The 17,318-nt window shown below is 40.2% G+C and overlaps 1 protein-coding gene across 1 annotated transcript in view; it reads left to right on the forward strand.

Moving 5' to 3' along the window:
• The window catches only part of Htr4 (5-hydroxytryptamine receptor 4), a 52,353-nt gene that overhangs the window by 15,404 nt on the left and 19,631 nt on the right, over window positions 1–17,318 (forward strand). Inside the window, exons 4-5 of the mRNA XM_042055170.1 lie at window positions 1,157–1,310; window positions 12,701–13,269. Of these exons, the coding sequence (XP_041911104.1) occupies window positions 1,157–1,310; window positions 12,701–13,269 (723 nt within the window). The remainder of the gene's footprint in view (window positions 1–1,156; window positions 1,311–12,700; window positions 13,270–17,318) is intronic.

Consider the following 17,318-nt stretch of genomic DNA (forward strand, 5'->3'; position numbering starts at 1 on the left):
GTAAATAGATGGAGGGCAGTTTCAACAAGTAGGCAATAATTAACAGTGACATATTTGCAACTTTATATTCCTAGCTTTAGAATAACAATTAAATGGTCACTGTCAGAAACAACTCATGTGAACTCTACTTGTATCTCCTTGTCTTGAGCCCATCACTTGGTCTCATGCTAACAGGGAAACCTGGAAGTGCATGCACCTCTAAGGGGATAGTAAGGGATACTTACCTGAAGGTAGCATTGACTTGCTGGTGAAAATGTACACTCCAGGTGGCTTCCCAGAAAGCTGTGTGATTCAGGAGACCCTTGGGGTTTGCACTGACCTTCTCAGCTAAATCTGTTGTAGGGGAAGGGGAGAAGATATAATACTGGACACCAATTTAGGAGACATACAAGTACAACATTTCAGCACAACCATCAAGAGGAAGAGAGCAAGTATAAGATAGGTCAAATCATAGTCACAGAGGCTAAAGGTACCTGTGGATAGGGGCCTGGAGGGCTTGAGGAGGTTTTCAGTTCTCAGATAGTGGATCTGTGTTTGAGGTAGAGTAGACCTTCCTGTGGGGCAAGCTGATTAAGACATGGGGAGGGGGCTGGAGAGATGGCTCAGTGGTTAAGAGCATTGCCTGCTCTTCCAAAGGTCATGAGTTCAATTCCCAGCAACCACATGGTGGCTCACAACCATCTGTAATGAGGTCTGTGCCCTCTTCTGGTCTGCAGACACAGACAAAATATTGTATACATAATAAATAAATAAATATTTTTAAAAAAAGACATGGGGAGATGAGGAGGGACATGGAGCCAACTCAAGGTAATGCCCTCTTCCTATGCAATCTAAAGCATATTTATATATTAACAGAAATATATGTCATGTGTTAATATTTTATTGTTTAATTGCATTTTCTCTTTCCTTTGTTCCCCTCTTACCCTCTTCCCTTTCTCTCTACTCCTCTACCACCTGCTCCTCCATTTATTCTCACTTTTTCTCTTCTCTTTCCTATTTCACTCTCTCCTCCCCTTCCAATCCTCCTTTTCTCAATACTCCTCCTTCTTTCCATCCTTCTTTGCTCCTTTCTTCCTCCTCTCCCGATCTATTATTATCTTTCTCCTCTCCCTCTCATTTCTCCTTGCCCATGGCCCGCCCTTCACTGTCTCTCCAGGTATTATGCCATCTGCTGCCAACCTCTGGTTTACAGAAGCAAGATGACCCCTGTCCGCATTGCACTGATGTTGGGAGGCTGCTGGGCCATTCCCATGTTTATATCATTTCTCCCCATAATGCAAGGCTGGAACAACATCGGCATAGTTGATGTGGTGAGTATCCGCACAGAAGCCATGGGGTTATTAATCAATCAACTTTGTGGGGCATTCTAGATAAACAAGCAATATTAAGTTGGGTAGTTATTTTAATAAACATTCCAACATTGATCTGAGCCACATTTCGGAATGTCTACTGACAGAGTCTCACCTTGGCCAAATGTTAGTCAGGGTCCTCTGAATTATCTTCCCACTAGACCATGTGTTTTTCAAGTTTATTTATTTATTCTCTGGAAATTTCATGCATGAGCACAATGTATTTAGATCACAGGAATCCCTAGGCACCAAAGTTTGGATTTCCATGTCTATCTTAATTTCTTTGCTGTGCTGTGATAAAATACCTTCAAAGACTTGACATCCTTGTCATATAGCTCTTTCACTTGCTTCATGAAAGCTAAAATTTATCTTGGTTAGAGTTACACCAAGACATATTATTTGAGGTTTTTGTAAAGGGTATTATTTTGTGATTTCTTTCTTAGTCCTTTTCTCATTTTATATAGGAAGACTACTGATTTTTTTTTCAGTTAATCTTGTATCCAACCACTTAACTAAAGGTGGGAGTTCCTTGATAGAGTTTTTGGGGTCACTTATGTATAGTATCATATCATCTGTGAATAAAATACCCCAAAGAAGCAACTTATGGAATGGCTTATTTTAGCCCAGAGTTTAAGATATCATCACGGCAGAGAAGCTAAGGCAGTAGGAATTTGAGGCAGCAAATTCCACAATGTCCATTGTCAAAGGAGAGCAATGAATGCACACTACGACTCAGTCATCTCTGCTGGCTTCCACATTCCTGAACTCCTGCCCACAACTAGGATGGATCTCCCTACATCAGTTAAAGTACTAAAGATAACCCCCCCACACAGAGATATACCCAGAGGGCTTTCTTGCTGGTGATTCCAAGTTTGGTCAGGTTAACAGCTAATTCTGAGCAACATATTGCCCAACTGTGCATTGCTCAGTGTCAGCAAGCATGCTGATAAGCTGGTTTAACTGGCATCCCCACCCTGAGTAAAGGATTGGGCACATTATCCTTCACCTTCCCCAGGTTGTGTCTGATTGCCCTGGCTTGTTTTCTGCAAGAATCCTGATAAGGTGACTCAGCTCAAATCCCCTTGCTCCTCTTGTTTCCTCTTCCTAATTTTCTATCCACTGATCCTCATCAATCAACTCCTTGGCTAGAAGTCCCCACTTTTTTTGTTGTTGTGTTCAGAGTTGGAGTTCATCTCTTTCTGCAAAACTCACAGTAGCTTCTTGTATTTATGACAATAATGTAGAGTAAAGGCTGCTTTAGCAAGTGTTTCAAACAATTTTTTTAACATTACTGGATATTGAAAAGTACAATAAGCAATTTACATGTAACCCCCAGAGAATCCCGTTTTGGAAAAGTTTTAAATCTGTCCACTTTCATGATGAGTGGATTAAGTTGCATTACTCTTGCCACATAGTTCTCCTGTAGGTGAGCAAGTACTCACTATTTAATAATCAGTTCCTGGAACTTGGAATATAACATATCTCCTGAGAAGCATTCATCCTATTTCATGTTCAGAGTCTTTAAGGTTTGCAGTGCCTGGAAAAGACATACCAGGTAAATGTGGTCTGCCAGGGAATGAAAAGAGTCCTGGGCCAGAAGTCAGAGAGCTAACCAGTGAACCCAGCTCTGTTAATGTCCAACTTCCTAAGGATTGTATTAAGAAGGGAAGCTGGTACTGAGTGAAAATGGTGTCTAATATGAGTGTTAAGAGCACATGTGTTACATATGCCATGCATTGCCCAAACCCTGGGTGTTGGTTTTCCAGAGAACTAGAACCAATAGGATTATTGTATGTGTGTGTATATATATGTATGCATATATATGTGTATATTATCTATCTATCATCTATATCATCTATCTATCATCTATATATCTTTTCCTTGTCATGTATCTGCCCATCTATCTACTTATATACTTTTATTTTAAAAAGTAACAGAGACAGATAAATAAACAAATTATAACTGATCCACATGGTTGTGGAAGTTGACAAGTCTCAGCACACTAGAAACTCAGGAGAGCCAATATTTCAGTCCAGGGACAAAGATAGGAAAAACTGATAGCCCTTAATTAAGACAATGATAGAGCAATCAGCTTTCTTGTTCTGTTCAAGCCTTTAATAGGTTGGCTTCAGTGTTAAATTAGAAGAGAAAACTGGTGTATACAGTCTATCAGTTCAGAGTTTCATCTCAACCAAAAATATTATCATACTCAGAATAGGGCTTTACCAAACTTCTGGGTACCCCATGGCTCAGTTAAGTTGACACATAATATTAACCATCTCACTTTAAAATCATCTTTAAGAGTTCTACTCTGGCATACAAGAATTATAATGATGATTAAAACTGACAATCTGGATCCATTGGCAGGGCTATGGAAAATGATGTGTAGTCATTTAGAGTCAGTCCTCCGAGGATGTGGGGAAGAGAATAGAAGGAAGAGACTGAGAATGGGTGCTGGCCCAGAAAGACCAGAAAAGGGAGAATGCCCCTTCCTTTCTACACAGAATGATTTTAACTCTCTCTTTGAATAGGAAACGGCATTCAATCAAATCCCATGGCAGGACTTACATTTCAGAACAAGTGCTTGAGCCCCTGAAAACATGCTAGAGGCAGAGAGTAGAGAGGTAGGGTCTCCATCCTGGAGAACCCGTGGCTGATTTCTTCAACCCCACACCTTTTCTTTCAGAATGTGAGGTTTTGTTTTGTTGCTTGTTTTCTCACTTGGGGGGAAAATGAAATACCAGCTTCCAAATGCTATTATTCAAATACCAGTTGTAATCATGGTCAACAAATGTTTTGTACTTCCTGTGTATCAAGCCCCACGTTAATCACCATTCCAGTGAGCCTCATGAAGCCTTAATTCTTGGCTCAGTCGAAACACAGAAGTTGGAGAAGTGGTCTTGGGACAGATAATGTTTTGTTTGTTTGTTTGTTTTTACTTTGGACAATAGAGGAGTTTTTTTTTAACTTTGAAATTGGAAAATTCAGAAAAATCATCATAGCTAGCCTGCAGAAAATAGCGATAGGGCTGTAGGAAACTGGGAAAACGCTGAGGAGAGACTGCAGTAGCCCTGCTGAGTGCTGAGGGTAACGAGTGGAATGGCAGTCACCTGAAGTGGTGAGATGGTTGGAGAGTTTAGATGTTCTCTCACTCTGTGTTGATTGGGCACCTGATTTTCTAGGTGCCGGAGCTGCATCACTGAGCCGAGCTGGTATTGGTCCAAATCCTCGTAACTTTATGTCCATCCAGGGAGATGCAAGCAGCAGGTGATACACTGAACATAAGCAGAGATCTAGCATGTGAGGCGATAATGGCTGTATTTTACTTCAGTTTGGGGCTGAAGAGATGGCTCAGAAACAAGAATGTGGACGGCAGCCACACCACTCACAACTGCCTGTCACTCCAGTTCCAGGGACTCCAACACCCCTGGCCTCCCTGGCAACCTGTTCACACGAGCACATACCCACATGTGGGTGCACGCACCCACACACACAATTTTCAAATATTAAATCTTTATAAGGTGGGTTGCTAGCAGATTGAAAGTCTAAATAGGGAGTTCGAGTAGGCTCTATTGAGAAGGTGACATTTGAATAAAAACTTTAAGGAGATGGGGGAATTATACTTGTAGGTATCTTTGAAAAGCATGCTGTGGGCATTAAATAGCTGATACAAAGGTCCAGAGGCAAGATGAGCCTGTCATGGGACGATACAAAGTTAATGTGGAGGTAAGAAAGCAGGAGAGGAGTTTAAGAGATGATAAAATACAATAAATAGGAAAATAATGTGTTGTTCTGTGGGACATTTAAGGCATGAGATTCAACTTTGAGAGATATGGATTGCTGTAGGGTCTGAGCATGTTATTAATATGATTTATAATATTTTGAAAGAATCCTCATTTTTTCTGTTAAAAAGTCTGCTAAAGTAATGTCATGGGTAAGAGATAATGGTGCCGTACTTTCAGTGGAAGTGATGGAGATTATGATTCAGAATATAGGTAGGTTTTTAATGTAAGTAAGATCATCCATATGGTTGGAAGAGAAATGGTAAAGGAAAACCTTTGTTTACTACAACCAAGATTTTGGTTGGAACCACTGGAAAAATGGAGAGAATGACTATTGATTTCAGCTGGAAATTCCAGATTGGAAGTACAGTAGGACAGGTTCTATGAGATACAGAAAACACAACATAAGCGTTAAATATCTGTTAAAAATAGTGATATTTTAGTGCAATGGTAAAGCAATCATCTTATTATCAAACCATGATATTTATGGGAATTCTCTATGAGAAACAAACAGCACGTTTGTAGCATTCTCAGAGCTAGACGTTGTTTAAACCCATACAAATAGATGTAATCACCTGGGGAATGAAGATATGAAAGAGAAGATGTCTAAGAACTGAAAAAGTCACTGGTGGAGGGTTGAAAGATACAACTAAGAAGGAAGCATAAAAAAGAGGGAAAATTCTAGAAAACCAATTTAAAAACACATTAAAGTAAGACTGGAGAATGCTGTTTCTGGGTATGACAACTGTCCTAGCTATGACTATAAGGATGAATAAAATGTATTATATTCAAAAACCAGTATCGAGAATTGTAGTTCATGCCTACAGCCATAGCTTTTAAGAAGCAGATGCAGGAGAATTTATGGTCCAAGCCAACTTAAACTATGCAGTAAAAATCTGGTGCAAGCCTAATCCAGAACAAATCCCAGCTTGGAGTGAGAAGTTGGGCATACAATCCCATCCCTAGCCTTGAAGTCATTAGTCACTGTTAGATGCTGGGAAAGGAAGGATCAGAGTCTCTTGGAGTGTACCTCCTGGCAAGCTGACCATGCTCTGGTGGAAGACCAAACATCCAAGAATATTTTATACTGCACAAATTGACTGGAAGGTTCTTTGAATGGGAAAAGGAGTGGATAGAGAAAGGGGTGGATGTGGGAAGAGCATGGGTCATGAATAGGTGAATGTGGTTGAAACATGCTGCATATAACTAGAAACTTTCAATTACTGATAAAATGTTAAAGAAATCAGCCCATTTTTAATGAATGTTTTAATTAAAGATGTTTTTACTCAAGGAAAAAATTCAGCAAAATTTTTATCCTAAATATTATTTAAAGAAGAATTTTTTTTTAGTCCCATTCTCTACAGTTAAAAAAAAAGTCCCACATGAAAATATCAGAGAGCAGAAAAAATACAGAACACTCGGAATGATGAGTATACAAGCAGGAAAGCAACAACAACAACAAAACCAAAAAGAATATTGACTACTGAGATACTATGTTTAATGCCTCCTGGATTGTTTTTAGTACAGATCGAATCAAGACGCATAAAAATCAACATACCAGGAAAGAATGGATGAGAAAATGAAGATTCAGTGTTTAAGATGTTTGTATTGTCAAAAAGAATAATGTGGTAATTATATTTCATAGATAGACATGGTCTTCATGGAAAAGATGAGAACATATAAGTAAAAGAAAATGAAGGAAAGAGGCCAAAAACCCAAGGAAGATGTTTGAATAAGAATTCTCCCCCAGAATCATGAATTTGAATGCTTAGTCACCAGGGCGTGGTACTATTTGAAAGGGCTAGAAGGATCAGGAGGTGTGTCCTTGTTGGAAAGAAGTGTGTCACTGGGAGGGGGCTTTGAAGTTTCCAGAGCCCATACCAAGCCCAGCTTCTTTCTGCCAGTGGATCAGGGTATAGCTTCTCCAGCACCATGCCTGTCCTGTCTACCACCATGCTCCCCACTGTAATGATAATGAACTAAGTCTCTGAAACTGTCAGCAAGACCCGAATTAAATGTTTTCTTTTTGTAAGAGTTGCTGAGGTCATGGTGTCTCTTCACAGAAATAGAATAGTGACAGCGTCTTAAGATGGATAGAATCAACCTGTGATTATAGTAAATGTCAAATGACTAAATTCTGTGAAGAAAATTTGCTAAAAAGATAAATGCTGTTATATTGAATCCAGAAAAATTGCAAATATATGCTGTTTAAAGAGCGGCCCATTGTGCAGAATACAGTATAAAGGTTAAAAATTTATAAAATGGTAAGATCACAGTACCTTGTGAGTACTGAATTGTTTTTATTATTAGATTTAAAAAAAACAATCCAAATTCCCACTCCTTCCCCTCCTCCCATTCCCTCCACACACCCTCCCACCCCACCTCCATCTAATCCTAAGAGAGGGTAAGGCATTTTGCTTTGTGGAAGGTACAAGGCCCTCCCTTCTAAATCTAGCCTGAGCAAGGTATACATCCAAAGAGAATAGGATCCCAAACTGCCAGTGGCCCCTCTGTCTGCCCCAGCCATATAGCTGTCAACCACATTCAGAGGGACTAGTTTGGTCCTATGTTTGTTCCTTCCCAGTCCAGCTGGAGTTGTGAGCTCCCATTAGCTCAGGTAGACTGTTTCAGTGGATGAATTCTTCATGGTCTTGACCTCTTTGCTCATATTCTCACTCCTTCCACTCTTCAACTGGACCTTGGGAGCTCAGTCCAGTGCTCCGATGTGGGTCTCTGTCTCTGTTTCCATCTGGTGTTGGACAAAAATTCTGTGGTGATATTTAAGATAATCATCAGTCTGACCAAAGGGCAAGGCCAGTTCAGGGCACCCTCTCCTTTATTGCTTAGGGTCTTAGCTTGGGTCATCTTTGTAGATTCCTGGGAATTTTTCTAGAGCCAGGTTTCTTGCTAACCCCATAATGGCTCCATCAATCAAGATATCTCTTTTCTTGCTCTCATCTCTGTCCTTCCTCCGTCTTGACTATCTTATTTCCTCAAGTTCTCCTCAACCCTCCCCTTCTCCCCTTCTCTTTCCCTTCTACTAACTATAAAGAAAGGACATTGAGCCTATAGTTCATGATCCTAGAGAAGCTAAGTAATAAGGTGGATCCAAAGAAAAACATATACAGAACCACCTGGAAATTGGAAACAGACAAGATGGCCTGACAAAATTGGGAGCATGGGGGCAGGGAGTAGACAGAAGGGTAGAAGAAGTACTAAATTTTTAAAAAGCTTATATAGCTTTACTATGACATGTGATGAAGCAAATTTAACACACGTAGTATTACTTCAGACAAAGATGTTTTGTGCTGATAAAATGAAAAGTTAAACAGGAAGATATATTTGCACATGGCTGTGTGTCGGGATTTTCTATATTGCTCTCAAGATTTTCCTACCATTTCATTTTAATTTTTTAATTTTTTATTAAATTTGGATTGTCTAGTAACTCCATACCTGTGCTGCTTGCTTTTGTCAATGTGACAAAAACTCAACATACCTGAGAAGAGGGAATCCTAATTGGAAAAATGCCCCCATAATATTGATTGGCTTTTGGGCAAGCCTATGGGGGTATCACCTTGATGAATGCTTGATGTAGGAGGGACCAGATCACTTTGGGCAGTGCCACTCCTGGCTTGCATAAATAAGGAAGCAGCAAAGCAAGCCATGGGGAGGAGCAAGCCAGTAAGCAGCACTCCTCCATGACTTCTGCTTCAGTTCCAGGTTCTAGGCTCCCATCTTGAGTTCCTGCCTTAACTTTCCTCGGAGATAGAGTGTGATCTGGGATTTTTAAGATAAAATAAATGCTTTCCTTCCAAGTTCCTTTTGATTATGGTGTTTTATTATAGCAACAGAAACCACAACAAAAAAACTTACAGAAAAAGTATATACCAAATGAACTGAAGAATTCACAATGTAAAAATTCATACATCAAATGTGTACCAAGATATGAGAAAATGTCTTCAAGTGGTAGATAGGAGAATTTTTTATCATGAGGGATAAAGATTTCTTAACAGGCCACAAAGGCACTAACTGAAGCTAAAGTTTCTTTAAAATTAAAATTGCCATCACATAATACTAGTAAGAAAGCAATAAATGAATAAGCCAAGAATCTGTAATATATATATTTGACAATGAACATGTCCAGAATATCAAACTATTGAAACAAAAAAGACCTATATAGATGTTTATTAAGGGGAAATTTCCTGAATAATGACTTCCCAAGACAAATGGTGAAGTGGTAATTGGCATCTAGAAGTCTGGAAATGTGTGTTAAAACCATATTCCCAATGTGAGCAGTCCTGATTAATTTAGACTTTACTCTGTGTTACTGTAGTTGATTAAAAATTCCAGTTCCTCAGGTGAGTTGGGATAAACATGAAACAGAGTACAGAGGACAGGGTACACTGAGCCTAAGAAGACTAACATGGATTGAGTCTAAAGACAATTGCAAGATTGTGGCCTGAGAAGCTAGGAAGTAGCTCAGTGTTCTAATCTAGCCTTAGAGGAGGAACTAAAACACTGATTAGGAATAGAAGCAGAAACTCATTCCTTCTTTCCCAAGAAATGCATGTCAGTATGCTCAAATCATGTGGACAAGGAAGCCCAAGACACTGTTCAAGGTTGACCTCTTGGCCTGTGAGTTTCCCCAAGATGCTCACACAATAAAGGCTATTGTCAGTCCAAACTACCAAAGACACCACATTCTTGAAACATAGAACGTGGAAAATCAAGCTGGTACTGACCTGAAAGCTTCATTCCCGCTGGCTAGCGTTCATGGTGCTGGCAGAGGTTATACATGCTACCAAAGAAAAAAGTCATCACCAAACATACCCACCTGTGAATTCTGTAAGCTGTAATAATAACTGGCCTAGAAAGACATAAGGTATGAAAGGCATGAATCTTATTGGAACTACCAATCACTTCCTGTTTGAATTTTCACCTTCACAAGATGAAACCCATACCTGGCCCCATTATCAGGCCAAGAGCCTGATCACAGACCCTGGGAAAGAACCTACTACTATTATTCTGCTAAATGGATGTAGTATTGAGCAGTCTCCTAATGACAATATACCCACAGATTAAGGCAGCTCTCAACCTTCATCAGAGAGGCTTTTGTTTGCAGTAGACCATGATCAACACAGATACCCACACCTAATCAATGTGCAGAGAGTAAGAGACCATAAAATGTTCATCCCTAAAAGGTACTTGTGTACCACACTTCCCCCTCCAAAGATGCAAGGATCACTGAATAAAGAATGTAAGAGTCAGATGTTTTGAATGACGACAGCGAAATATTGCCTTCTGAATCCATCAGAGCAGCTGCACATATGAATCCACAGTGGTTACGACAGCATGCATAAGACCTATTCAAACTTGAGCCAGACCAAATCCCAGCACTGACTGGGGAATTAGGCATGAAGTCTCACCCCTGGCAGTGAAGCTATTGGCAGTTACTAGCTGCTGGGAGAGGAAGGATCGATTTTCCTTAAGAGTGTAGCCCTTGATAAGTCTGTCATGCTCCAATGGAAGACCACAATCCAAGTATATTTGGGAAACACAAGGTGGCCTTGATGGAAAATCAAGAGAAAAATGGATAAAAAAGGAAGAGGTCCAACTGGAGAGACTTGGAGAAGGAAGGGTGAATATTATCAAAGCACACTGTTTAAAATTCTCAAAGCACTAACGCACACACATTCACACACACGAGAGAGAGGGGGGGGGAAGAGAGACAGACAGACAGACAGACAGACAGACAGACAAGAGAGACAGACAGAGAGGGGGAAAGAGAGGGAGAAAGAGAGGGAGAAAGAGAGAAATGGATAATACTTTAAAAAAGTTAAACAAGCCGACAATGAGGAACAACTATGTATAGACAATAACAAGTGAAACCTAGGATGTGGAGTAACTAGTGTGCTCCTAGCCTAGTGGCAGAAATGTTCACTGATACAGTCCATTGGGAACTACATGACTATAACAACAAACTATATTGTTATAGCTGAGAAGGGTATTTGGGAGGCATTAGAGATGCCACTAAGATTCTATACTTTGATTTGTACATGTAGGGCTACATATGTATTTTTACTTTGTAAAATTCATTCACCGTACACATTTATGATTTTGTACATTGTGCTTTACTTCAATAAAATATGTATCGTAAGGGAGGCTTTGAGATTCAGATGCATCAATACATTAATGCATCAGTACATTAGCTGATTTAAAATAAGACAGATTTGTGGAGGTCTTTGGCAACCTTGACCATGGCAGTCTGGATGGAAGGACTGAAAATAAGTCCTGAGTGGAGTGGATTCAGTAGAAGATAGGAGGCAAGAATGAATATCCCATTATCCACTAGGTGTTACACTCCAAGACCCCTGAAAATTCCTGGAACCACTACATATATACTACACATACATATAGTATTTTCCCTATACACATGTATGCTAAAATTCATCTTATAAGTTAGGCACTGAAAGAGACCAATAACAATGATTGTAATAAAGTAGAACAATTTACAACTACATGCTGCCATCAAATTGCACTAATCTTGTGCTTGGGGCCATTGTGAAGGAAAATAAGGGCTACTTGAAGGCAAGTATCTCAACAGTCATTCTGATGACTGAGAATGCCACGAAGTAGTTAATGATTGTGTGACATATATAATGTAGAGATGCTGGAGAGAGGGATGACTCCCTCCCTGTGTGAGACAGAAGAGAATGGAGTAGAATTTCTTAATGTTACTCAGGATGACATATAATTTAAAAATTAGGGATTGTTTATTTATCCAATGTTTGAACTGGTTGACCTGTGTTCACAAAAACCATGAGACGTAAAACTATGAACAATCTGGCATAGTTTTATCTTTCGTGGTTGTGAAATAGCTACCTTTCCTTTCTCCCAAGCCCTATGCTTCTTTTGCTCATTTCTCCGTGTTGATGTTTCCAGTACTATACTTTCTAAATGGTAAACCTTCCATCAGTATATCTAGTAAGCAAAGAAACAGGTCTAGGGAGGATCTCAGTATCCCCCAAAGATCTGGGTTTACAATGATACAGGGTGAAGTTTTCAAATATTAACAAAGTTATTATTTAAAATACGTGGCAGCTAAAATGAAGAAATTGAGCAATTGATCTATATGAGGGGTCAAAATCTGCACATATCATAAACATAGTTGATGGTAGTGATCTAAGACATCTCGTTAAAGGATATTCATGTGTTATGATCAAGTCAGACAAGGAAGAAAATGTGTAGATGGAATTGAGAATGATTACTGATTATATCTTCCTTTTCTTCCTGAGACCTCACACAGACAAGCTCATTGAACTCTGGGCTACGTTCTTTTTCTACCATGAAAGTCCTATGTGCTATAGATTTGTAAGAAAAATAAAATTTTAATAATAAACCTTATTTTTTCTTTTCTCTTTCCCCTTCTTTCACTCTTGCCCTCTTCTTTATCTTCTTCATATTCTTCTCTTCCCATTTTTTCCTGCTTTTTCACTTTTGCCATATTTCACTGTTTGCTCCTCACTCGCCTTCCCACCCCCCTTTTCTCCCCACCCCCCCAACTCTCAGATAGAGAAAAGGAAACTCAACCACAGCTCTAACTCCACATGCTGTGTCTTCATGGTCAACAAGCCCTACGCCATCACCTGCTCCGTTGTAGCCTTCTACATCCCATTTTTCCTCATGGTGCTGGCCTATTACCGTATCTATGTCACCGCTAAGGAGCATGCCCAGCAGATCCAGATGTTACAACGAGCAGGAGCCACCCCGGAAAGCAGGCCCCAGCCAGCTGACCAGCACAGCACACATCGCATGCGGACAGAGACCAAGGCAGCCAAGACTTTATGCGTCATCATGGGCTGCTTCTGTTTCTGCTGGGCCCCCTTCTTTGTCACCAATGTCGTGGACCCGTTCATAGACTACACTGTCCCCGAGCAGGTGTGGACTGCTTTCCTCTGGCTTGGCTACATCAATTCAGGGTTGAACCCCTTTCTCTATGCCTTCTTGAATAAGTCTTTCAGACGTGCCTTCCTCATCATTCTCTGCTGTGATGATGAACGCTACAGAAGACCCTCCATTCTGGGCCAGACTGTCCCCTGTTCAACCACAACCATTAATGGATCCACACATGTGCTAAGGTGAGTGCTAGGGGCGGGAGGCAGTAGATCAGTTTGGTTGGTTTGCATTGCTCAGAAGGGGTTAAGATCCAGTTTTGTTCTAGGTAGTTATTCTTGAAAACGTGTATAGTGTTTTCAAAGACTCAAGTCCACCCTACCATCTTGTCATGGAATCAATAGTGGGTTAGGACTGGAGCTCTGTAGGGAGATTCACCTTGCATTCATAGTCATAGTTCTCTGACCTTGGGGAGATCACTACGAGTGATCCCCTTAATTGTACTTTAAAATGTTGGTATTATGACCTCTGTATGTAGATTCCAGAGTTTGGGGGAGCTTAACGTGTGTGACAGTCCTAGTACAGAGCCTGAGTTCAGTAAGCATGCAGAGCTGGTGTTGTAAGCTCCTATTCACAGGCAGTGTTTTAGGTTAGCAGCTAAAAGCCTGGTCCTTAAAGCAGCAAGGGCTTGATTGTTAACTCCCTCGATGCCCTACTAACCATCTCTGTCACCTTCCCTGCATTTACTTTCGTCAACTACGAACACGTCCATAACACTACTAACTTTCTAATAGGGCTTTATGGCGATCAGAGAGAACGTGTTTATACAGCTTTGCACATAGTATGTTCCTAGCATTAGCAATTGTTATTATATTTGTTAAACTGGTCGTAACTGTGTATTGACCGACAACATAAATGAGATGACAAAGCTAAGATAAATTGAGGAACATGTTTGTGATGATAATGCTGTGTACAAATTAGTCAGCAGAGTATGGGGGGGCGACGTTAGTGATATGAGCAGTAAAGACTGATTTGTAACTCAGGGAAGACTTTTGTCAAAAGCTGGGACAAGGAAGATAGAGCAGCATCAGAAAGAGGAAAACAGGGACTTACGAAGGCCGCACCAGCTGGTGGAGGTGGGGATGACGTTGGGGTTAAATGTGCGTGTCTACGATACTTACCTAGGTCACACAGGCTGGTGGAGGTGGGAGTGATATTGGATACTGGGTGATATACCATGGTTCCACACACAGAGAGCCTCTAGGTGCGAGCTTGAATTGTTCTCAACTGAGAAGTTACAGGCGTAGAATCTTCAATATGCTGTTCTTTGCTCTAAGACACATCAGGATCTTTGAAGACTACTTTCTTCCTGGGGTTAAGCATTTGTCTTTTTTTTGATGATGGCAGTATGAAGTTGTTCTAGCAGCTGAGACTATGAAATGGAGGGATTTCCATTTGCAAGCTTAAGGGACAAGGAGCAGACTTAAATTACTATGAAATATGAACAGTGGTTTTCAGAGGCGGCCCAGAAGCATGAGTTCTGTCTACGGCCACCAGTGTGGGCAAGCCTCACACAATATTGAAGTTGCAGCTGGTAGAAGGACCTTGAAGGATAGTCTGACAGCCTGGCATTCTCCTCATTACTATGGAGGGAGCGCCACTGGAAAAAAAAATCCAGCTACAGAGTGTGTGTAGAACTTGTGTGGGGGTGCTAGGAGCTTCAGCTATTTAAGCTAGCAGTTGCCTAAGTTGGCAGCTTCCATCAATGTATACTCTCAGCATCGCATTTGCTAAGTCGGTCATTTCTGAAGTTGGCGGCTTTCTAGCTCAGGTGTTGTCGTAGATGACATCTGGACACTTCTGGGACAAGTGAAGAAGGTCTGTTTTGCTGACATTGTACTATTTTGCCCTGATCCTTTGGTCACCTGTGGATGGCTATAAAGCAAAGAGATAGGTTTGGATGGCTGTGACTGTATCCTCTGTACAGTCCTGCATGCACTTCTTAATGGAGTCAGGAGGAGCAGAAGGTGGATTAGAGTTGTGGGGAAGAGAAACATATTAAAGTCAGAGATGGTGGTGGCGCACACCTTAAATTCCAGCGCCTGGGAGGCAAAGGCAGGTGAATCTCCATGAGTTCGAGGTTAGCCCGGTCTACAGAGCAAGTTTCAAGACAGCTAAAGCTACACAGCAAAACCTTATCTAGAACCCTCTATACCCCCCCCCCAAAAGAAAAGGAAGTCAAATGGTCTCTGCAGAGAAAATACATCTATTTCTAAACTATAGGGAAAGTCTTTTAGGTGCAGGAATATACCTAGTTGGTTCACTGCTCCATAGCAAGGACCCAGTGGCACCTAGGAAATTAAGCTATTGATGACTGCATTAAAAAAATTTAGTTCTTCAGATCAAGTGTTTTAACTTAAATGTAATGTTCAATAATCAACATTGTCTTAAAGATCTCACATGTAGAATGTCAGTGGCTTGAGATGAAGCCAACAAATATAAGACCAAAATAGCAAAAAAGAAGTCAACTTGTAGTGGCCACCCCATCTCCAGATAACTTTTTTCCAGTATCTTTACGCATATTCTTAAAACCATATAAAGTCATAACTTTTCCCCATCGTCTTATATAAATATGGCACCATCGCTTATGCACTTTCCTGTTTTCTGGATCTTGTATTTTATTTTTTTTAACAACAATGTATTTGAACATCACTGAAAAATGTGGAAACAGAACTCATTCATTTTTTCCTCTATCTGTCTTATTCATTTTTTTACTACTAGATCTGTAGGTGTTTCTAGGATTTCAGAAAACTTTATGATTTTAATGCCCCAAACACATTTCTTTATGCATATGCTGGAATTTTAGATAACAACAAAGCTGAAATGCTTTATTAATATGTATGTTAATAACATGTTTGCCACAAAACGGATCTCCTACAACACTGTATTAATAATTATCATTTTTTATCAATGGTTGTAAAAAGAGTATCTCCACTCACCAGTAACAAATATTATCATTTTCTTAATTAAAAACATCCATTTAGTTTGCCTTTCCCAGATGACTTATCATATTGAGCCTTTTAAAAAATTGGTACTTTTAAAAATGTACGGCTCATTTTAAAACAGTTAATTTTCCTTTTAAATGTGCACATAGAGGCACAGAAATGCCACTGAAAACCATACAGACAACATTGCTTTTAGCAATCACAAGGTCTGAATTTTAGTCTTGATTTCCTCCCTTAGAAACTATATAGATAGATTCTCTGAGTCTCTCCTGACTCATGCAAAAGAAGAGGAATAAATGAAGTTCTCACTGAGTGACTTGGTATCCATCTGCTACCTATGATTATTTAAGTAAAAGTTTGAGTTAAATATATTTTAAAATACAAAAGGATGCTATATATTATTCTTGTTAATTCTTTAATCATCTCACACATGCAAGCCATACGCTTTGTCTTGTTCACCCCCCCCCATTCTTCTTTGCACCTCCTTCAAGAACCCTCTGTTAACCCTCATGCCCTTCCAATCTGGGTCCTCTTTATTTGCCTTAACAATTTGCTGATGCAATTTGTGCTGCTCATATACTCATGCATGCAGGACCATCTACTGGAGTGTGTTCCACCTACCGGGAACCACACCCTTAAAGAAAATTGACATTCCATCTCCCTCAGAATCCATTGACAATGGCTCCTCAGCAAGAGGTGGGCACTAGTGAACCCTTCCCACCTAGAAGCTGAACATTGACTATTCATCTTGTGCAAGCAACCACAACCCTTGTGAGTTTATGAGAGCAGCAGTCTTACTGTGTCCAGAGGATGCTCTCTTATACAGCCTTTCTGGCCCCTCTCCGTGATGGAGCCTGAACCACTGAGAGGAGGTATAGTATAGATGTCATGTTTGCGGCTGAGTAAACACTCTTAAGGAGCATCCTAACCCAGAAATTAGAGGATAGCTGCCGTTAGCAGGAAAACAGCCATACTCTAGCTCTTGCAGTACTCAGAAGGGCTTGAATTTTCTTGATGGATCATCACATGGCTCTTGTTTGAAATAATCTAATCATGTATTTGTTAATAAAAGGGAAATTGAAAATTCTGATGTCCACAAATAGCAACCATGTTAAAACAGAATATATTTGAATGCAAGGACAGCCAGGTCACCCTCACCCAGGAAAATCTATGGCTATGATCTGACCGAATTTGGATAATTGTGCTTTTCCAAGGAAGCATTTCAGAGAAAAACAACAGTTTATTGCGACTTCGAGAGGGCCACTGTTTGTTAAACTGAGTGCTGTCTT

This window comes from Arvicola amphibius, chromosome 5 (assembly GCF_903992535.2).
Source record: "Arvicola amphibius chromosome 5, mArvAmp1.2, whole genome shotgun sequence".
In the NCBI taxonomy this organism is placed as follows: Eukaryota; Metazoa; Chordata; class Mammalia; order Rodentia; family Cricetidae; genus Arvicola; species Arvicola amphibius.